Consider the following 23312-nt stretch of genomic DNA (forward strand, 5'->3'; position numbering starts at 1 on the left):
TGAAATTTATGGTTCTGACGACCACCTCCATGACGTTATTCATCTTCAATGACTTGCAACACAATGCCTCCTGATGCAAAATACAATAAAAAGTCCAAAAATCACGTCCTCCATTTGCAGTCTGCACCTTCTCCCTGAATTTTGTCGCAACACCTGCTTTTCTCCCGGTCATTGAAGGTGCACCATCTGTAGCCAGGCTGACAGCGCGAGACCCGTCCACTCCGACCCTGTCCAGTGCACCAACTAGGGCAGTGAAAATATCAGCTGCTGTTCTGGTGTCCGTCATTGGCACCAACTCCACGAATTCCTCGGTGATGGTCAAAGTGTCATCAACTCCGTGAATATAGCCAGTTGCGCAACATCTGTAATATCCATGCTTTCATTGGATTTCATTTGGACTTTTCATTGTATTTTGCAACTGAAAATGAAATAAATGACTTTACTTTGCGCTTCAATTGGCTGTCCAAATCCTCCGAAATATCAGAAATACTGTCTGCAATTGTGTTTCTTGTCAGGCTGATATTTGCAAAAGCCTGATGCTTTTCAGGGCACACTGTCTCTGCAGCCTTCAGCATGCATATCTTCACAAATTCACCCTCACTAAATGGTTTTGAAGCCAGTGCAATTTCATTAGCAATAAGATAGCTGGCTTTCACTGCAGCATCACTTATTTCTCATCACTTATACTGCTTCTTCAGACCCGCCAACAATTCATCTTCTCTAGTCTCTGTTGTCCTTGCAAGTTTTTGTATTTTTCGGCATGAAGAGACTCATAGTGGTGTCGAAGGTTATATTCTTTCAGCACTGAAACCTGCTGTGAACATACCAAACACACGGGTTTCCCATTCACTTCCGTGAATAAAAAGGATGACGACCATTTTTCTTGGAAAACTCTGCACTCTGTATCCACTTTTCTCTTTTTTGACAGAGACATTTTGGGGCCTTGAGGGTGCCAAAGCGTGCAATGTTCAAAGTAGAAGACGCAATGGGCAGAAGGACACGATAGCTAGCTCCGGGCCAGCTGTCAGGTATAAGCCTACTTGCTCAGCCTCAGCATCCTGTTTGCCTGCTTAGCATAATTGCTATTGCGACATCCAGTGGACACATTTAGAACAGCAGTTACTTTGTTAACAGTTATTGAAAAATTTCAAAACTTCAAATCATCTCGCAGGCCAGATTAAACCCTGTCACGGGACTGAGCCACTGTTTTGTCGGCTCTTCAAATATAAAATCACCAAAATTTAAGCAAAAAATAAAAATAAAAATACAGAGGACACAACCTCAATGGGAGTTACGGCGTAGTTACGACAGGGAGGAATATTGGTTTCAGACAGGAGATACAATCGAGGCAAGAAAAACAGAAACAGAAAAACATTACATCAAAATAACATGAAATGCACACTTACCTGCAACCTACTTCATTTTCAAATTTAAAATGAAAACTACCTAATCCAATCTTTTTAAAGCTTGCTTAAGTCCTGTGGTTCTCCTAACAGTTGAGCGTGATGTTGCAGCAGAGGTATTTAAATTGCCACTGATTTCCCTCGTCAGAGATGACACTAAGGCCTGAGCCATATTCCCCACAATTTGCTGTTGGAACAACAAATAAATCCCCAACGTTTTTACAGTAATCAAAAGCTGAGTTGCATGTGGGGCGGCTGTAGCTCAGGAGGAAGGTCGGTGGTTCGACTCTGGCTTCCCCAGGATACATGTCGAAGCGTCCTTGGGCAAGACACTGAACCCCACGTTGCTCCCCCAGTGTATCATTGGGGGTATGAATGTGTGTGAATGCTTAGAAAGCACGTAGTTATGTCCTAAGACGTGCTGTATGAATGTGTGTGAGTGGGGTGAATGTGGCATGTAGTGAAGCGCTTTGAGTGGTCAGCTAGACTAGAAAAGCGCTATACAAGTACAAGTCCATTTACCATATAGTTTAGTGACCATACATAAAGGACAACAGTGTGATGTTTCAAACTGTCTGAAAAGTGATCGAATTAAAATCTTGAAAGATTTTGATTAGAGACTTAAGCATTTGATGGATAGGGAAATATACAGGACTCACAACAGTGTTTAACTGTGAAAGCATAAGTATTTCAACAAACTCAATGTGAACATAACTTCAGATATTGGGACTGAACTAACCTTTGGTTTGTAAATGAGTCAGGCTAGTAGCAAAAGCCCTGTTGAATTGTCTTGCAGGTTTAGAGATTAGAATCTGGACCAATGGGAGGGGGGCTGGGGCAGACAAGCCCGGCATGCTAATCGGCATCATAAAAATAGGTTAGCCTGATGATAAATTCTGAGATTACTTTCAGGGATCGAGGAAAAGTCGTCTCAAACTGTACTGTAACTGTACTGAGGCCAGGTGGTGGGAGCAGCCACAGATGTGAAGGTACAGCTGGGCTCAGGAGGCCTGGATGTGGTAGATGCCACAGATGTACAGGTGCAGCTGTAATCAGGATGCCTGGTGCTGGAAGCTGCCGCAGAGATGGATGTGCAGCTGGGCTCAGGAAGCCTAGTGGTGGAAGCTACCGCAGAGGTGGAGGTGTGGCTGGATTCACGAGGCCTGGCAGTCAAATTGCCATTCAGGTGGAAGTACAGCTGGGCAGTGGAAGCAGTATAGAGGAAGCAGCTGTGGGGGTGGATGGAGCAGCAGCAGAGGTGGAAAAAGCCACATTATCAAACTGTTGAAATATTGGTTAAAAGTATTGACTCTGTCCACGTCACCTTCCAAAGACAGAGTTTTTCGGTCTGTATCCAGTGATGGTCCTCATGCCCCTCCACACCTCCTTGGTGTTATTGTTGTCCAGCTTTCTCTCTACCTTTTTCTTTCACTCCACCTTAGCTCAACGTAGTGTCTTGAAGACTCAGCTGAATGGGAAGAACAAAATCTGAGCCATATGCCCTTGCTAGTTATCAGTAGCCCTGCTAGTTTTCAGGAACCCCTGATATCGAGACAATTAAGCTCCTCACAATGCATGGAGGGTTTTGACCCAAGTCCAGCACCCTGAAACGGTACACTAAGTGGAAGGAGGAATTTCAAAAAGTTATGATAAAAGTAATTACATTTTTTCCAGAACTCTCAAATCAGTAACAGCCTTATAAAACCCTGCCTTACTATGAACACATATGAGGACAACACATATAAAAAATTAAACTTTGTAAAATAAAAAAAGGGCTCGCTAAGCCTTTTTGTTTTTTAACTTATAACTAATGCTAATGTCTTGATTAATAGGTGCTAAGACATTTTTGACTTCATAGACAGTGCCTCTGGAAATCTTATTTCAGGTAGGATAACATGACTCAGCATTAATCTGAGCTGACATTCTTTTGACTAATAAGTGACACATGAAGAACAGAACAGAGGAGTTTAAGTCAGCAGATACAAATAGAATCCTCATCAATTTTTTTTTATCATGGCCTGTCAAATGAGAGTTATAAAGATGAATAAATCAAGTTTGATTAATGAAAACCAGCAAAAAGAATTGCATTTTTTAGTAGTCAGAAGAAAGCTGAGCAGCAAAAAGTATTACGATCACCAGTTGATCTTTTTTTGTTGTTGTCATTTCTCTCCTCTCACTCTGCTCGTCCCCTGCTTTCTGCATCAGTCATTAATGATCAGTTAATTAACCTTAAGACAAACAAGAGAAATGCTTTGAATATGGGTGATTATATAGGAAACACTGAATGAATTGAAAAGAAACTAAAGGGAAATGGAGGGATACCAGAATTACTCAAATAGTCTTGATTTGTTTACTATTTGCAGTTAAAGGTGCTTTGTGCTGACGGCTTTGCTTTGCTTTGCGGTAAGACGTATTGCATCACTTCCTGTTGCTTTGTGTGTGTGCACTGTGACAGTTCTCGCTCCTCTTGAACTACTAATAATCACCTTATTTCTCCCTATAATTTACACATCTTGCATAGTTAACTCTATCCCATACTTGTTATATTCTAACGCTCACTCTTACAGATCTTTAGTTTTTATTTTTCACTTTTTAGCGGTGTGTCTGGTTCTATAGCTTAGCATGGCTACCAGTTCTCTACCTCTATCTCCTGCTTTCACCTGCTCCGTGTGCCAGATGTTTAGTTACTCCTCTGCCTCCTTTAGTGGTAATGGTACATGTAACAAATGTAGTCTTTTTGTAGTTTTGGAGGCAAGGTTATTTGAATCGGAAGCTCGGCTCTGCACTGTTGAAAACCACCCGATAGCGAGCCAGGCCCCTTTAGTCAGTGCGGAGCCACCTAGCGTAGCTAGCTCTGTTAGTCGTCCCCGAGCAGATCCCGAGCAGCCGGGACTTAAGAGTGGCTGGGTGACTGTCAGGAAGAGGAGTCATAGTCCTAAAGTCAAGCCTGTGGTTAACCATCAACCTGTCCACGTTTCAAATAGATTTTCCCCACTCAGCGACACACCCGCTGAGGAGAAAACCCTGGTAATTGGCAGCTCTATAGTCAGAAACGTGGCATTAGCGACACCAGCGACCATAGTCAAATGCATTCCAGGGGCCAGAGCGGGCGACATAGAATCCTATTTAAAACGGCTGGCTAAGGATAAACGTAAATACGGTAAAATAGTTATTCACGTCGGCGGTAATGACACCCGGTTACCCCAATCGGAGGTCACTAAAATTAATGTTGCATCGGTGTGTAATTTTGCCAAAACAATATCGGACTCTGTAGTTTTCTCTGGACCCCTGCCAAATCTGACCAGTGATGACATGTTTAGCCGCATGTCCTCATTCAATCGCTGGTTGTCTAGATGGTGTCCAGCAAACAACGTGGGCTACATAGATAATTGGCAATCTTTCTGGAGAAAACCTGGTCTGATGAGGAGAGACGGCATCCATCCCACTTTGGAAGGAGCTCTTCTCATTTCTAGAAATATGGACGAATTTATTAGTCATCCAAAAACATGACAACCCAGGGTTGAGACCAGGATGCAGAGTTGTAGTCTTACACACTTCTCTGTGGCTTCCCACCTGATGCTGCCCCCCCCTCAATCAAAAAACACAAAAGGAGCAAATCCTCTTGTGCAAAAAAAATTTAAAACAAAAACTTTAACTGAACAAAAACATCAAACTATTAAATATGGTTTGCTGAATATTAAATCTCTCCCTTCGAAGTCTCTGTTAGTGAATGATTTGATTTGTGATCATCATATTGATATATTTTGTTTTACAGAAACCTGGCTGTAGCACGAGGATCATGTTAGCATTAATGAATCAACTCCCTCTGACTATTCAAATGTTCACGTTCCTCGAACCACAGGCAGAGGAGGAGGAGGAGGAGGAGTGGCAGCTATCTTCAGATCAGGGTTACTAATCAGTCCTAGACCCAAGATTAGTTTTAGCTCTTTTGAATCTCTGATTCTCAGTTTTTCCCACCCAAAGTGGAAATCACAAAAACCTCTTGTGTTTGTTGTTGTGTATCGTCCACCTGGCCCTTATTCTGAGTTTCTCTCTGAATTCTCAGAGTTTTTATCCCAGTTAGTGCTGAGTACAGATAAAATCATTGTAGTGGGTGACTTTAATATTCATGTAGATGTTGAAAATGACAGCCTAAATATTAAGTTTAATTCTATATTAGACTCTATTGGATTTTCTCAAAGTGTTCACAGACCTACTCACTGCCTTAATCATACCCTTGACCTTGTGCTGACTTATGGCATTGAGAGTGAACAGTTAACAGTGTTCCCTCATAACCCTGTCTTGTCTGACCATTTTTTAATAACTTTTGAATTTACATTACTTGACTACACGGTTTCTGAGAAGAATTCTACATATAGAAGGTGTCTGTCAGAGAATGCTGTAACCAGATTTAAAGAGTTGATTTCATCATCCTTTTCTTCACTGCCATGTGCTGATATGACAGAGGACGGCTACCTAAATTTTACTCCAGTAGAACTTGACTCTCTTGTTGACAGCACTATAGCTTCAATGCGTACAACACTGGACAATGTTGCCCTTCTGAAAAGGAAGGTAATCAGTCAGAAGAGGTTGGCTCCTTGGTATAATTCACAGCTGCGTGCGTTAAAGCAGACTGCAAGAAAGCTGGAGAGACAGTGGCGTTCCTCTAATTTAGAAGAGTCTCAATTAGTCTGGAAAGATAGTTTAATAACGTATAAGAAAGCACTTCGTAAAGCTAGAACTGCTTATTATTTATTATTGATAGAAGAGAATAAGAATAATCCCAGGTTTCTTTTCAGCACTGTTGCCAGGCTGACAAAGAGTCCGAGCTCTGTTGAGCCATGTATTCCTTTAACTCTCAGCAGTGATGATTTCATGAGATTCTTCATCAATAAAATTGTTTCTATCAGAGAGAAGATTAATGGAATCCTTCCCATTATCATCACTGATGTATCATCAAGTAGAGCAGCTTTAGAAGTATCTTTCGAACCTGAATTGTATTTAGACAGCTTCTGTCCAGTTGATCTTTCTGAGCTAACAACAGCAATAGTCTCTTCTAAACCATCAACTTGTATGTTAGACCCAATCCCAACCACACTGTTCAAGGAGGTTTTCCCCTTAATTGACACTTCCATATTGGATTTGATCAATCGGTCTTTGTTGATAGGATATGTACCTCAGACTTTTAGGTTGCTGTAATTAAACCTTTACTTAAAAAACCTACTCTTGATTCAGATGTGTTGGCTAATTATCGACCTATATCCAATCTCCCTTTTTTGTCTAATGTTCTTGAAAAAATAGTTGCAGTTCAACTTTGTGATCATTTACATAGAAATAATCTGTTTGAAGAGTTTCAGTCAGGATTCAGAGTGCATCATAGCACAGAAACAGCACTGGTGAAAGTTACCAATGATCTCCTGTTAGCTTCTGATAGCGGACTTGTTTCTGTGCTTGTCCTGTTGGATCTCAGTGCTGCATTTGATACGATCGATCACAGCATTCTGTTACAGAGACTTGAACATGTTATTGGGATTAAAGGAACTGCATTAGGCTGGTTTAAGTCATATTTATCTGATAGATTCCAGTTTGTTCTTGTAAATGAAGAATCTTCCTCACACGTTGGAGTAAGTCATGGAGTTCCTCAGGGTTCTGTGCTTGGACCGATTCTTTTTACTTTATACATGCTTCCATTAGGTAACATTATCAGACAGCATGGCATAAATTTCCATTGTTATGGTGATGATACTCAGCTGTACTTATCTATGAAACCAGATGAAACCAACAGGTTGGTCAGACTACAAGCCAGTCTTAAAGACATAAAGACCTGGATGACTCAGAACTGTCTGCTTTTAAATTCAGACAAAACTGAAGTTGTTCTCTTTGGACCTGAGCGCTTCAGGGAGAAATTGTCTAGTTATATAGTTACTCTAGATGGTATTTCCTTGGCTTCTAGTTCTACAGTGAGGAACCTTGGAGTTATTTTTGACCAGAATTTATCATTTGACGCAGATATAAAACTGGTTTCTAGGACTGCCTTCTTTCACCTTCGTAATATTGCTAAAATCAGGAACATCCTGTCTCAGGGTGATGCAGAGAAACAAGTTCATGCATTTGTTACTTCAAGATTGGACTACTGTAATTCCTTATTATTGGGCTGTCCCACATATTCTCTGAAAAGCCTCCAGCTGATCCAAAATGCTGCAGCCAGAGTTCTGATGAGAACTAACAGGAGAGATCATGTTTCTCCAGTTTTAGCTTCTCTTCATTGGCTCCCTGTTAAATTCAGAATAGAATTTAAGATTCTTCTTCTCACATATAAAGTTCTTAATGACCGAGCTCCATCATATCTTAAAGATTTAATTGTAAGGTATTTTCCTAACAGAGCACTTCGCTCCCAAACTGCAGGTTTACTTGTTGTTCCCAGAGTTTCTAAAAGTAGAATGGGAGGTAGAGCCTTCAGTTATCAGGCCCCTCTCTTGTGGAATAAGCTGCCAGTAAATGTCCGGGAAGCACCCTTTCCACTTTTAAGATTAGGCTTAAAACTTTCCTTTTCGATAAAGCTTATAGTTAGGGATGGCTCAGGTAATCCTGAAACATCCCATAGTTAAGCTGCTATAGGCTTAGACTGCTGGGGGACCTCATCTGTCACACCTTTCCTCACTTTGCTCTCTTTTTCCCCCTGTTTAATTTCACAATTGATTTTATGTACATGTGACATTATTGTGGTTATTAACGTATGTTTCCCTGTTCCAACAGATATCCTTTGAATGGCGTTATGGTGTTTTTCCCCGCTCTTTTCCCTCTTTTCTGTCTTCTCAAACCCCAGCTGGTCGAGGCGGATGGCCACCCTTCCTGAGTCTGGTTCTGCCAGAGGTTTCTTCCTGTTAAAAGGGAGTCGTTCCTTTCCACAGTCGCCACAGGCACGCTCAGGACGGGAGATTGGACTGAAGACAAGTTTCGGTGCAATCTGTTGGTTTCCTTAGCTAGGATATTAATTTTTTGAATTGGCTCTCTATGAATTAATTGGATTATGATTACAATTAATTGAATTCTAATTGGCTTGAATTGGACTATATTACTTAAGTGCCTTGAGATGACAATTGTTGTAATCTGGCGCTATATAAATAAAATTGAATTGAATTGAATTGAATTGAATTGAATATAAAACTGGTTTCTAGGACTGCCTTCTTTTACCTTCGTAATATTGCTAAAATCAGGAACATCCTGTCTCAGGGTGATGCAGAGAAACTAGTTCATGCATTTGTTACTTCAAGATTGGACTACTGTCATTCCTTATTATTGGGCTGTCCCACATATTCTCTGAAAAGCCTCCAGCTGATCCAAAATGCTGCAGCCAGAGTTCTGATGAGAACTAACAGGAGAGATCATGTTTCTCCAGTTTTAGCTTCTCTTCATTGGCTCCTTGTTAAATTCAGAATAGAATTTAAGATTCTTCTCCTCACATATAAAGCTCTTAACGACTGAGCTCCATCATATCTTAAAGATCTCATTGTAAGATATTTTCCTAACACAGTATCTGCCAGTAAATGTCCGGGAAGCAGACACCCTTTCCACTTTTAAGTTTTATTAGGCTTTAAACTTTTCTTTTTTGATAAAGCTTATAGTTAGGGATGGCTCAGGTAATCCTGAAACATCCCATAGTTAAGCTGCTATAGGCTTCGACTCCTGGGGAACCTCATCTGTCACACCTTAACTCACTTTGCTCTCTTTATTCCCCTGTTTAATTTCTCAAATGATGAATCCGAGGCTCGATTATCCGACGGATCCTCCTCTCCAATACCCCCGAATAGACCTTACCAGGGAGGCTGAGGAGTGTGATACCCCTATAGTTGGAACACACCCTCCGGTCCCCCTTTTTAAAGAGGGGGACCACCACCCCAATCTGCCAGTCCAGAGGCACTGTCCCCGATGTCCACGCGATGCTGCAGAGGCGTGTCAGCCAAGACAGCCCTACAACATCCAGAGCCTTGAGAAACTCAGGACGGACCTCATCCACCCCCGGGGCCTTGCCACCGAGGAGCTTTTTGACCACCTCGGCAACCTCAGCCCCAGAAATGGGAGGCCCCGTCTCCGAGCTCTCCGACTCTGCCTCTTCCGAGCACGTGTTGGTAGGATTGAGGAGTTCCTCGAAGTACTCCCCCCACCGACTCACAACATCCCTAGTTGAGGTCAGCAAAGCCCCGTCCCCACTGTAAACAGTGTTGACTGTGAGCCGCTTCCCCCCCCTGAGACGCCGGATGGTGGACCAGAATCTCTTCGAGGCCGTCCGGAAATCGTTCTCCATGGTCTCACCGAACTCCTCCCAGGCCCGAGTTTTTGCCTCAGCAACCGCCGCAGCCCGTCTGGCCTGTCGGTACCTATCAGCTGCTTCCAGGGTCCCACTGGCCAAAAAGGCCCGATAGGACTCCTTCTTCAGCTTGACGGCTTCCCTCACCACTGGTGTCCACCAGCAGGTTCGAGGGTTGCCGCCACGACAGGCACCGACCACCTTACGGCCACAACTCCGATCAGCTGCCTCGGCAATGGAGTCACGGAACATGGCCCATTCGGACTCAATGTCCCCCACCTCCCCCGGGATATGGTTGAAGCTCTGCCGGAGGTGGGAGTTAAAGCTCCTTCTGACGGGGGATTCTGACAAACGCTCCCAGCAGACCCTCACAATACGTTTGGGCCTGCCAGGTCTGATCGGCATCCTCCCCCACCAGCGGAGCCAACTCACCACCAGGTGGTGATCAGTTGACAGCTCCGCCCCTCTCTTCACCCGAGTGTCCAGGACATACGGCCGCAAGTCCGATGATACAACCACAAAGTCGATCATCGAACTGCGGCCAAGGGTGTCCTGGTGCCAAGTGCACATATGGACACCCTTATGTCTGAACATGGTGTTCGTTATGGACAGTCCATGACCAGCACAGAAGTCCAACAACATAACACCACTCTGGTTCAGATCGGGGGGGCCGTTCCTCCCAATCACACCCCTCCAGGTCTCACTGTCATTGCCCACGTGAGCATTGAAGTCCCCCAGCAGAACGAGGGAGTCTCCGGTAGGAGCATTCTCCAGTGCCTCCCCCAGAGACTCCAAAAAGGGTGGGTACTCTGAACTGCTGTTTGGCGCATAGGCACAAACAACAGTCAGGACTCGTCCCCCCACCCGAAGGCGGAGGGAGGCTACCCTCTCGTTCACTGGGGTAAACCCCAATGTACTGGCACACAGCCGGGGGGCAATAAGTATGCCCACACCTGCTCTGCGCCTCTCACCACGGGCAACTCCAGAGTGGAAGAGAGTCCAACCCCTCTCAAGAGGACTGGTTCCAGAGCCCAAGCCGTGCGTCGAGGTGAGTCCGACTATATCTAGCCGGAACCGCTCAGCCTCGCGCACCAGCTCCGGCTCCTTCCCCAACAGAGAGGTGACATTCCACGTCCCAAGAGCTAGCTTCAGTAGCCGAGGATCAGACCGCCAAGGCCTCTGCCTTCGGCTGCTACCCAGCTCACATCGCACCCGACCCCCTTGGCCCCTCCCACGGGTGGTGAGCCCGTCGGAAGGGGGACCCACGTCATCATTTCGGGCTATGCCCGACCGAGCCCCATGGGCACAGACCCGGCCACCAGGCGCCCGCTGCCGGGCCCCACCCCCGGGCCTGGCTCCGGGGGGAGGCCCCGGTGTCCCATATCCGGGCAAGGGATCACGAGGTCCAAATTTTTTATTCATCATAAGGAGTCTTTTGAGCTGTTCTTTGTCTGGTCCCTCATCTAGGATCTGTTTGTCTTGGGTGACCCTACCAGGGGCTTAAAGCCCCGGGCAACATAGCTCCCAGACTCATTGGGGCACGCAAACTCCCCCACCACGATAAGGTGACAGCTCAGGGGGGAGTATCAGCACCTCCAAATCCGAGACTATGGTTCTCAGCCGGAAAAGGGTGGAATGCTCTCTCCGGGTCGGGAATGAGATCCTTCCCCAAGTGGAGGAGTTCAAGTATCTCGGGGTCTTGTTCACGAGTGAGGGACGAATGGAGCGGGAGATTGACGGGCGGATCGGTGCGGCGTCTGCAGTGTTGCGGATTCTGCACCGACCCGTCGTTGTGAAGAGGGAGCTGAGCCAGAAGGCGAAGCTCTCTACTTACTGGTCAATCTACGTTCCCATCCTCACCTATGGTCACGAGTTGTGGGTAGTGACCGAAAGAACAAGATCGCGAATACAAGCGGCCGAAATGGGTTTCCTCCGCAGGGTGTCTGGGCTCTCCCTTAGAGATAGGGTGAGAAGCTCAGTCATCCGGGAGGGGCTCGGAGTAGAACCGCTGCTCCTCCGCATTGAGAGGAGTCAGATGAGGTGGCTCGGGCATCTGGTTAGGATGCCCCCTGGGCGCCTCCCTGGGGAGGTGTTCCGGGCACGTCCCACTGGGAGGAGACCCCGGGGAAGACCCAGGACACGCTGGAGAGACTATGTCTCTCGGCTGGCCCGGGAACGCCTCGGGGTCCCCCCGGAAGAGCTGGAGGAAGTGGCCGGGGACAGAGACGTCTGGGTTTCTCTGCTCAAGCTGCTGCCCCCGCGACCCGACCCCCGGATAAGCGGCAGATGATGGATGGATGGATGGATGGATTTTATGTATGGGTTTTGTCCTCAGCGGGTGTGTCGCTGAGTGGGGAAAATCTATTTGAAACGTGGACAGGTTGATGGTGAACCACAGGCTTGACTTTAGGACTCTGACTCCTCTGTCTGACAGTCACCCAGCCACCCAGTCGCGGCTGCTCGAGATCTGCTTGGGGACGACTAACAGAGCTAGCTACACTAGGTGGCTCTGCACTGACTAAAGGGGCCTGGCTCGCTATCGGGTGGTTTTCAACAGTGCAGAGCCGAGCTTCCAATTCAGATAACCTTGCTTCCTAAACTACAAAAAGACTACATTTGTTATATGTACCATTACCACTAAAGGAGGCAGAGGAGTAACTAAACATCTGACACAAGGAGCAGGTGAAAACAGGAGATAGAGGTAGAGAACTGGTAGCCATGCTAAGCTAGAGAACCCAACACACCACTAAAAAGTGAAAAATAAAGACTAAAGATCTGTAAGAGTGAGCGTTAGAATATAACAACTATGCGATAGAGTTAACTATGCAAGATGTGTAAATTATAGGGAGAAATAAGGTGATTATTAGTAGTTCAAGAGGAGCAAGTCACAGTGCAAACACAAAGCAACAGGAAGTGATGCAATACGTCTTACCGCAAAGCAAAGCCGTACAGCTCATTCACTCCGGTAAGGACGTCCATCGTACTCAAAGTTGTCGTCCACACCAAAATATCCTACCATGTTGCACAAAACTATCAGTAGCAAACTATGTGTGAAGTTAGCCGACTGCAACAGAGCACGGAGTGAAAAACAAGTGAAGTTGAAGAGGGGGACATAGATATTTACGTATAGGTGTTGAAACAGCTAAGATGTAGTCTTAGTGATTCCCTCCCCCCATGCAATCTGAAACCACAACAGAACAGTCCCATTTCTAGGTCTACATGACAAGTAATATCTATAACTGTTACACCTTAAATCGGGTGAAACATTTGAGTAAATTTAGCTGTGTATACTGTACTCTACTTGTCGCTGTGCCACAACACGAAAAGGGTGATATCAATCAATTAATCCCTATGCATGTACAAGTTTAAAGTCAAGCTGATTGAATAATAATAAATAGGTGAACAATATGACCAGGAATGTGATCTAAAACTGTTAAAAAAAAGGCATTTTTCATTTCAGATATTGTACACATATAGAACTTTGTGGAAACATGAACACCCCTATCTCTACCAAATAAACAGTAGCTTACTTAAAAATTTAAATTTGTAGCTGTGTGTGATTTGTATTTTGACTTTGTAGATGTGACTTATATATATTTTGTGTATAGACCACTCAAAGCTTCTATATTAAAACTATTGTCGTAAAATATAGGATTTCGCACTGAATTCTAGCAGCTCTTGGATGGCTGCATGCTGCACACTCCGCTATGCTTACACACAGAAAATTAATAAATAAGGCACACGTCTAGTTTTTCTACTCACCATGCTGCCTCTTTTTTGTCGTAGGTCCGTTTCAACTTCATAACATGAGAGCAAGGGGGGAATTTCATCCATTTTCGAAGTAGGCCTTCTCATTAACCATCTGGTGAATTTGTAGTTTTCTTTGGGGCACTGTCTAAAATGTATTCGACTCAAAAACGTGTAACCCAACATCTTCTTCTCATAATTCATTTTTCTTTTATCTCATACAATGGCGATTTTTTTTTTTTTTACTATGGAATGGGTTTCAACCTCGCGGTCCTGCTTAAAAAAAAGGCTCCTCCGAGCCTAGCCATAGCCGTGCTCCTCCGATGTGTTGCTTTCTTCCAATCACTGACTGTTACTCTGCCGTCATGGGACATCATCATCCAAAGGAACCCGGAGAAGGTGAGAAGGTGGCTATTTGCGGTTTCGTTCACCGCTTGGAGGGTGAAGAGGAAAATTTGTGTAGCAAAAATGGTAAGTTAAGCGCTAGCCTGTTAATTGAAAGTCCCCCTGAGGTTTATAAGCACATCATAACACCCATCCCTGAGCTGTTTACATAGTTAAAGACTAGTAAACCCTCCCATTTATCTGCAGTATCGAGGCTAATTAGCTAATGTAATGTTAAGCTATCTGAGTGCAGGTGCATAGTGCTTTAACTTAGTATGAACCAGAGATGGGGACTCGAGACACTGTGACTTGAACTCCAGTCAACTCAAGTCGCTATTTTGGTGAGTTTTGACTTGACTTGACAAAAAATAACGCCACCGCTGAGTTTCCCACCGGCAAAGCACCAGCTCAGTCTGTGTTTTTTTTTTTTTGTCCCCGGACTTTTTATGCATTTATTTTGAAAGGACTGCTGGAGAGAGAGAGGGAGGGGGAGAGAGAGTGAGAGGGGGGATTGAATATAAAATATCAAATTATTATCTAAAACTACTTGGTATGAGTGCAGACTGAGAACGGTGTTGTCATGATAGAATAGAATAGATTTTCTCTTCTCTTCTGCTCTCTTCTATTCTAATATAATGTCTACACTTTATGTAGATTAGATTCTGTGGGTGAAATGGCAATAATGAAATGACTGTACTTGGATTTGACTTGACCTTTCCAGGACTTGACTTGGACTTAACTTGACGTGTCCAAAGAAAAATTACTTGGGACTTACTTGAGACTTGCACATGTGTGAGTCTGTCCCATCTCCAGTATGAACCACATTTTAAAATAATACAAAATAAAATAAAATGATGCACTATGCAGTCATTGAGCAAGAAGAGCTTTTGAATCTTGTGTAGATTATTATTAAATTACATTTTGTCAGTTATAGTGACATTAATTTATTTATATTTTTACAGCCTAAGGCAAAGAACAAAATGTCCCTAAAAGTCCCTAAAGATGACTCGATGACAGAGGTGACCAAAAATGATCTGGATGGTAAATTTTTCTTTGTTAACTTTCAACGAACTGTAATACTTAAATAATTATCTTGTCCAAATGTGTTTAAACGTTTAAAGTCATCTATTCATATATTAAATGTATACATTTTGTTGTACCTATGCCATACTGTCGCTAAGCACTGGCCTTATCGGCAGCAAGTCTGTGTAGCTCTCAATTCTGTTCGTCGTTTATATATTTTATGTCATTTTTAGTTTTTATCTAAACTTTTTTAGTGATCTGCATTTAATTAAAAATTTGTTTTATTTATTTATTTATTTGACAATGTACACTGCTACCAGTACTAGAGCAGTGTACACAAGAGAAGAACTGTTGGTACTGTCAAGGATTAGACGCAGAATTAAACATCCAATTCTGACTGAGCTAAAAAAGCTGTGCCGTGGATGCAGAGCTGGAGCAAAACGAAAGGCAAAGAGGCACAACAGGAAGTGGAGTTACAAGCCTTTTCTGCCCTGGGTGATTATGGGAAACGCTTACTTGCCAAACAAGTGTGATGAGCTAGAGACGCTTGTGCGGAAGGCTGTATAGAGAGCAGTTTGATCTGTCTGTCTGAGTCCTGGCTGAATGACAACACACCAGACTCATGTGTGGACATACCTGGCTTCTATGCGCCCAGAGAGTTCCCATATACAGTCGTCCTCATTGTTTACATTCCACCAAGGGCAGCACCTACAACGGCTGTTCCTAGGATACAGACCAGGCATCCTGAGGCATTCATTGCAATCAAAGGGGATTTCAACCACGTCTGTCTATCCTCCTGCCTGACTGGCTTTGTACAGTATGTGGACTGTCCACCACGTGGAGAAAGTACATTAGATCTGTTCTATGCTAACATGAAGGATGCTTACAGGGCAGTGTCCCTTCTACCACTGGGTACATCTGATCACAGCATGGTCTATCTACAACCCACATACCTTGTGTACAAAGACTTCCTGTTACTACCAGATCTATCAGGAAGTGGTCACCAGAGGCGAGTGATGCATTGAGAGACTGCTTTGATGTCACAAACTGGGCTGTACTGCTGGAGGAAGAAGAAATGGACATTGACATGGACAGCAGGGTCAGCACCATTACTGACTATATTAACTTCTGCAGTGACACTTTGAGTCCAGTGAGGACTGTAAAGTGCTATTCAAACAATAAACCATGGATCACCAGTGACATCAAAGACCTCCTGAACCAGAAAAAGAGGGCGTTCCAGAATAGGGATGGACAAAGTCGGAGAAATGTACAACAGGAGCTTAAAAAGACACTATGTCGAGCTAAGGTGGAGTAAAAGAAAAACGTAGAGAGACAGCTGGAGAACAGTAACATCAAGGAGGTGTGGAGGGGCATGAGGAACATCACTGGATATAGACTGAAAAACTCTGTCTGTGGAAGGTGATGTGGACAGAGTCAATACTTTTAACCAATATTTTAACAGGTTTGATAGTGTAGCTTTTTCCACTTCTGCTGCTGCTCCCTCCACCCCCACAGCTGCTTCCGCTATACTGCTTCCACTGCCCAGCTGTACTTCCACCTCAATGGCAACTCGCATCGCCAAGCCTCCTCCTCTGCCTGACTGCACCTCCATCTCTGCAGCAACTCTCACCAAGAGGCTTCTTCTGTCCAGCTGTACCTACAGCTCTTCAGCAGCTTCCACCGCCAGGTCTCCTGAGCCAAGCTGCACATCCATCTCTGTGGTAGCTTCCACAGCAGGCCCCCTGAACCCAGCCACACCTCCACGTCTGCGGCAGCTTCCAGCACCAGGCCTCCTGAGTCCAGCTGCACATCCACCTCTGCGGCAGCTTCCAGCACCAGGCATCCTGAGCACAGCTGCACCTCCACATCTGTGGCAGCTCCCATCGCCTGGCCTCCTCAGTTCAGCTGCACCTCCACCTCTGCAGAAACTCCCACCACTAGCTCTCCTTTGTCCAGCTGTACCCCTACTCCCATCTCTATAATTGATAGCAACATCACTCCTTCTGCCATCCATACGCCACAACCTCTATGTCTAACCATAGAGGAGGTTGGAGCTGAGCTCAGGAGACTTCAGTCAGGGAGGGCTGCAGGCCCAGATGGAATCTGTCCAAGGCTTCTGAGGGACTGTGCTGGTCAACTAGCAGTCCCTTTTCATAGGCTCTTCAATATGAGCCTTCAGATGGAAAAAGTCTTGGTGCTGTGGAAAACTTCTTGTCTCATACTGGTGCCCAAATTAGGGCAACCGGTGGAGCTGAATGACTACAGACCGATGGCTTTGACATCTCATATCATGAAGACCTTGAAGAGACTCCTTGTTTGCCGCATGACATTGCAGGTTGCTGAGAATCTTGACCCCCTCCAGTTTGCCTAGGACACATAGGAGTGGAAGACATAGGAGTGGAAGACACAATTCTGTACATACTGCATTGGGCATATGCTTATCTGTATGTGCCTGGTTCATATGTGAGAATCATGTTCTTTGACTTCTTCAGTGTCTTCAACACCATACGGCCTCCCATACTGAAAGATAAGCTTCTAGGTATGGGTGTGGCCCCCCTCCCTGACATCATGGATTACAGGCTTTCTGACTGCCAGACCACAGTATGTCAGGATGGGGAGATGTGTTTCTGGAACACTGGAATGCAGTATTGGGGCTCCGCAGGGTACTGTTTTGGCACCTTTTCTTTTCACCCTGTACACATCGCACTTATGGTACAACTCAGAGTCCTGCCACATACAGAAATATTCTGATGATACGGCATGTGTGCGTGGTGGACAAAAGAAGGAGTAAAGGGACCTTGTGGAGTCCTTCTTTGGCTGGACCAAAAATAACTTTTTGCTCCTGAACACTACCAAAACCAAAGAGCTGATAGTAGACTTCAGGAGATCTAAAACTCCCTTACCACTCAGTCTGCATTGCTGGAGGCGAGATAGAGACTTTTCAGACCTGCAAATACCCGGGGGTGGTGCTGGATAATAAACTGGAGTAGTCTGCCAACATTTAAACAGTGAACAGGATGGGCCAGAGTCGTCTCTTTTTCCTGAGATGGCTCAGGTCCTTCACAATGTCTGTAGTGATATGATATGCATGTTTTATCACATTATCATTGAGAGTGCACTGTTCTGTGCTGTTGTCTGCTGGGGGAGTTGCACAACAGACAAAAAGTGTAGGCACCCTTGACAAACTGGTGAAAAAGGCCAGTTCTGTTGTAGGCAGAAGGCTAGACCCTCTCAGTGCTGTGGTGGAGCAACGGATGTGGAGGAAATTATATTCTGATCTGGAGAATAATAAACATCCTCTGCACAGCATCCTGGCAGGACAGAGGAGCTGTCATCCATCCATCCAGGACATCCATCTATCCATCCATTTTCTATAACCGCTTAATCCATCGGTCGGGTTGGGGGGGGCTGGAGCCTATCCCAGCAGTCATTGGGCGAGAGGTGTGGTATACCCTGGACAGGTCGCCAGTCCATCACAGGACCAAACAGAGACAAACTAGACAAACAACCATGCACGCTCATACTCCCCCCTAAGGACAATTTTAGAGTCACCAATTAACGGTGCTAACCACCACACCACTGTGCAGCCCTGACTGCTGACATGATCTTCTCAAATTTATTTATCTAGTCATTGATTATTATTATTAGTAGTAGTAGTTGTTATTGTTGTCTAATATACAATCCAGGTAATGATTTCTAATTTTCTAGCTGTGTATCTTTCTTGTCTCAAATGAGTTTAATTTCTTTTGTGATTTTTCTGACTGAGATTAAAGTTGTTGGCAGATTTTACCAGTAAACATGTGTGCGCTTGCAAATCAAATTAAGGCACACACTATATCTGGTCCACTACCTTTGTTGCATGCATGTCATGCTCTTTCTGTCTCACACATTTAATTCTGTCAAAACATAATCTGTTTTGTATCCTGCTCTCTTGTTTATAAGGATCAATTTCCAAAGTGGAGTTCCTAGAAGCTAGGATCTAATAGCAAGAAAAAATAATAAAGAATCTTGAGCAAGAGCGCAGTTTAATGCGTGAGCAAATCATGAGAAAGAAGAGATCATGTGAGTGTTTTTGGAGCAACTTGTATCTGCAAAATATAATGTACTTGTAATGAACGGTGTGATATATTTTCATAATAATCTGATCTTTGTCTCATCTATCCTCTATTTGATTAAAGCTCAACCTAAAGTATTTACTTTGGAGGACGACGACAAGGATGATGATGGCAACGTGGATGAAGATGACGTCATTCCCCCATTTTCTCCAGACATTAGTGAGTCCTCGGACAGCGATGTTCTCATCCAAAGAAAGTAGAAACGTCGGACACAGCCACCTGTATCTGCAAATGTGGCTGTGCCTGGAAAAGCTCATGTAAGAGTTGAACTTGAACCTCCTGCCCTGTTAACACCAAGTGGTTATGAAAAATAAGTATTAATAAGAGTGTTGGAAGAGCTGTTATAAATATGTCCAGAAGTAGATATGAGGCAAAAATACAGATCTTCAGTTCTAGATTCTGTATAAACTAGGAATCTGATGATAAAAAAAATTAAATGTCTAAAGTAAAAAAAAGTTGGTTTTCGTCAAGAATAAAGCTCCATTTTATTTTGCAGCATTCACACTAATTATTATCCAACATCAAATGTATTGCTAGAAAGATTTGTCTCTCAGAATAAAACATAATTCGAAAACCATAAGACTTACCAACTAAACAGATCTTACAGAGTATAATTTTTGTACTGAATTCTGAATCACATATTGTGCATGGAATCATATCAGGAGATGAGCAGATTCTTCAATTCCAAGAAGATGCTTCATACTTTTATCAAAAGAGAAGTTACCAGTTTGAGCAATTTCAGCTGACTTTAAGCCGTGGTTCGTGCTCAATTCTCGTGTTCTTTGTTTTTGTTTTATATATTTTTCAGTGAAAGGGCCAGCTGAGGTTATCAGCAGATATAAAAAAAAGTCTTGAAAAGCTTAAGCAAAGTCTGCACCATGACTGAAGCCTTCAGAATCAATGGCATAGAACGGGGAACCATCAAGATGACTGTTGCAATTGCGGAGCTCAACATTGTGGATCCTGTAACCTTCAACACCCTGAAGTATGATCCTGCAACTGAGACCCTGCAGTCCTTTGCTAAGAGATGTGCAATGCACATAACCCCTGAGAAGAAGAGCATTGTAGAGGACATGAAGGCCAAATGTCAATTCCTCCCCTTATATTAAGACTTAAGTGAGCTTCTTTGTTAAGATAAAATTCTGTTATATTGTATAAGAAAAGTGAAATATTTGTGCACAGGGTAATAAATCATCTGATGCAGTAATTATAAAGCAAGTTTAGGCTGTGGAAGTGCAATGTTTGTACAGTTCAGTACATTGGTTCTAACCTTTTTCTTCTAACAAGTCATGTTGAGCTGCGCAGGTTTTTATATTTTTTAGATTTCAATTTTTTGTATTTTTGTACTTTATATTGTGCAGTGTTTTTCAACAATAGAGTACCTGTATTATCATACAGTATGACCTGCTTATACATTTGATACCATATTGTTTGACATATTTACATACACTGATACAGTTGTCAGTGTTTGAAATTTCAGGAAGACCCCAGTACCTGTTCAAGCAGTATTTTTTGTCTACCACTGAATGATAGGGAACCTATAGCTAGATTTTTTTCAAAGGTGTAACCCATCACTTGTGTATTGCAGAAGTTATGTGCTATAATATGTTAACTAATTGTGAAAAGGAGGCAACTTTAAATTAGGGAACATGTATTGGTTAATAAGTGTTCAACTATTAAGGAATTAGTAATGAACAAGATGTCACTTTAGTATGAAGAACATATTCTAAGTAACAAAGACTTAATTTAGAGTTATTTGGACACAATTAACATTTGTAGTTTTGTGTTTTGTTATGTAAGAACAGACCATATTCATTAAGTGTTATTAAGGGAGAATAACTATCCTTGGGGTACTACCACCTTATAAAGTCCATACCAAGCAAAGCATATTGAGATCGTAATTCATCCAACTTCCTTACTTAGTACTAATAAGCAATAATTCTGACGTTATTGAGGGAAGACTCTTCGTTAATGGCTTAATAGATGGAGAGAATGGACCCAAATGCAGGACTTACAGTCAGGTGAATAGAACAGTGACTTAATTAATCAAACTATACTAACCATTTCTGCCAAGGCAGGAAAAATAAGGAACTAATCATCAAAGAATAACAAGAAACTAACTGACTGGAGCAATGACGAGGATCTGGTGATTGACCAGAAGCCAAGGAAGCCAAGATTTTTTACTGAGGGAGCAAATGACTAACAAAAGGTAGGTGGCGGTGATTAGCTAAATTTGACTACAAAATAAAAGGACATATGCTTTCCAGAAAACACAAGGGGTCAGGCTCTACAAAATAAACCCAGAAGCAGGGCAAACTACAGTACTGACTAAATAAGAACATGAGATAGAAATCAGAACAACAAAATATAGAACCAAACACACAGACCATGACACTTGTTGGATGAATACTTAAATAACGATTTGATCATTCAAGTCAACAATAGCTTGTAATTGCTTTATTTGATTTTTCAACAAGTGATACCTAAAATTACACTTTGGCCACATCTGTCAAATTTCATGGGAAGCGTGAAGACAGTATGAATAAAATGTCCATTGTTTTAAAAGAAAGAAAGCAGTGGATGTCTCTGCTGGGAAACAAAACTGGAAACCGTTTTTCTTCTTTCAAGTTGCCTTGAATGTTTTTAAATAAAATTATTTTGGTTTAAAATGTAATTCATATGTGACTCCTTAAATGATTAAGAAGGATGTATGTGTTGGAAATTAAGTTTAAGAGCTTAAATTAGGTACAACCTTATGTGGTGGTATTTGTTGTGAATATGAATAACATTGAAACAATATTCTAAAGGGCAACAAGCATTTGATTAAATAATATCACATGCACATAACAGGGGCCTCATGTACAAAGGGTGCGTACACACAAAAAATTGGCTTATGAGCTTTTTCACGTCAACGATCAGATGTATCAAGAGCGAAATGAACATGGAAATGAGCGGTGCCTCACACAAACTTAAGGGCTGGCGTAGGCACTTTTCTACAGCTGTTGATTCTTTGGTGACACTTAGAGGTGATGTTGGGAAACTGTTATGTTAAATAAATGTGAACAAAGACAACATCCAATTAATATGAATTAATTGGATTATGATTACAATGAATTGAATTCCAATTGGCTTGAATTGGACTATACTATATTACTTAAGTGCCTTGAGATGACAATTGTTGTAATCTGGCGCTATATAAATAAAATTGAATTGAATTGAATTGAATTGAACAGACATGTCCTCATGAAGTGTTAGATTTCATAGCCAGATAAAAACAGTTGGTGCAAAATTTGTTTACAGCAGTCTGGGATTGTCTCGTGAGTCTCAGGCAGTCCCATACAGTCATATAGTCACCTCCTGTCTTGTCTATTTGTTCCATCTTCCAATCTGCCAGACCTGGAGTCCTGATCTATGTGCAATCTTCTGGCCAGAAGAATCTTCCAAATCTTCTGTCGCCTGGACCACTTTACATGTTTCAATCACTTCTTTTTTGTCTGCATTTACTTTTGTCACCTAAACCATCACACTTTCTAGTATCAACAACTGAAGCCTTTTTTTCCAGCAAAGCAACCATTTCAGCATGGTCAATGTATTGGTTTAACTAGAGAAAGTCCATTTATTTCTGTGTAGGGTGGTAACAGCTCAAGATTAACAAACAACCTTCAGAACAATGACTTGTTTATGTTTATGACGCTTTTATCCAAAGCGACTTACAGGTAGACAGATAGGGTAAGGGGGGTCTTGCCTTACGACCCCCCAAGCTTTCAGAGACCTCAACCTGGTGTATGTTGTCTCTTTATGACTCAGGAGTCGTCAGAGTTCAAGTCATCTTGTTCCCCTGCACTGCAAAGCAGTTTTTGACATGAGGCATCTTCCACATGATTTTAGATTTGACAAGATTAATTCCATCATTTCTTTAGAAAGATAATTCTGTTTACTTATTCTTTAATCAGGCCTAGGCATCTTTAAAGTTAATCTCTATGATCCTATCTCATCCATGTCTTCATCTGAATATCATCCATGGTTTTAAATATTTTAGTTCACCACACACAAACGCGCACGCATGCATACACACAAACAAGCACATACACACACTGAATCCCACGTTGCCTATCAGTGTATGAATGTGTATGTATGGAGTAGGAAGCATGTAGTTATGCATAGACTAAGACGTGCTGTATGAGTGTGTGAGTGAATGGGTGAATATGGCATGTGGTGTTAACAGCGATTTGAGTGGTCAGCGAGACTAGAAAAGCACTATACAAGTACAATCCATTTAATTATATTACTCCATCGTTGATGTTTGCATCAATTGCAGTCAAATGAGTCAAA

The 23312-nt window shown here is 42.9% G+C and overlaps 1 protein-coding gene across 1 annotated transcript; it reads left to right on the forward strand.

The window, feature by feature from the left end:
- Positions 1-4025: 4025 nt before the first annotated feature.
- On the forward strand, positions 4026-4913 carry LOC140284431 (uncharacterized). Its single transcript, XM_072378298.1, has one exon. The coding sequence runs from the start codon at positions 4026-4028 to the stop codon at positions 4911-4913; it is 888 nt and encodes a 295-aa protein (XP_072234399.1).
- The last annotated feature ends 18399 nt before the right edge of the window (positions 4914-23312 follow it).

Source organism: Leuresthes tenuis, unplaced genomic scaffold (genome assembly GCF_036924035.1).
Source record: "Leuresthes tenuis unplaced genomic scaffold, fLeuTen1.0.hap1 SCAF_24, whole genome shotgun sequence".
Classification (NCBI taxonomy): Eukaryota; Metazoa; Chordata; class Actinopteri; order Atheriniformes; family Atherinopsidae; genus Leuresthes; species Leuresthes tenuis.

Coding starts and splice junctions, on each gene's coding strand:
- LOC140284431 (XM_072378298.1), top strand. CDS start 4,026: ATGGCTACCAGTTCTCTACCTCTATCTCCTGCTTTCACCTGCTCCGTG.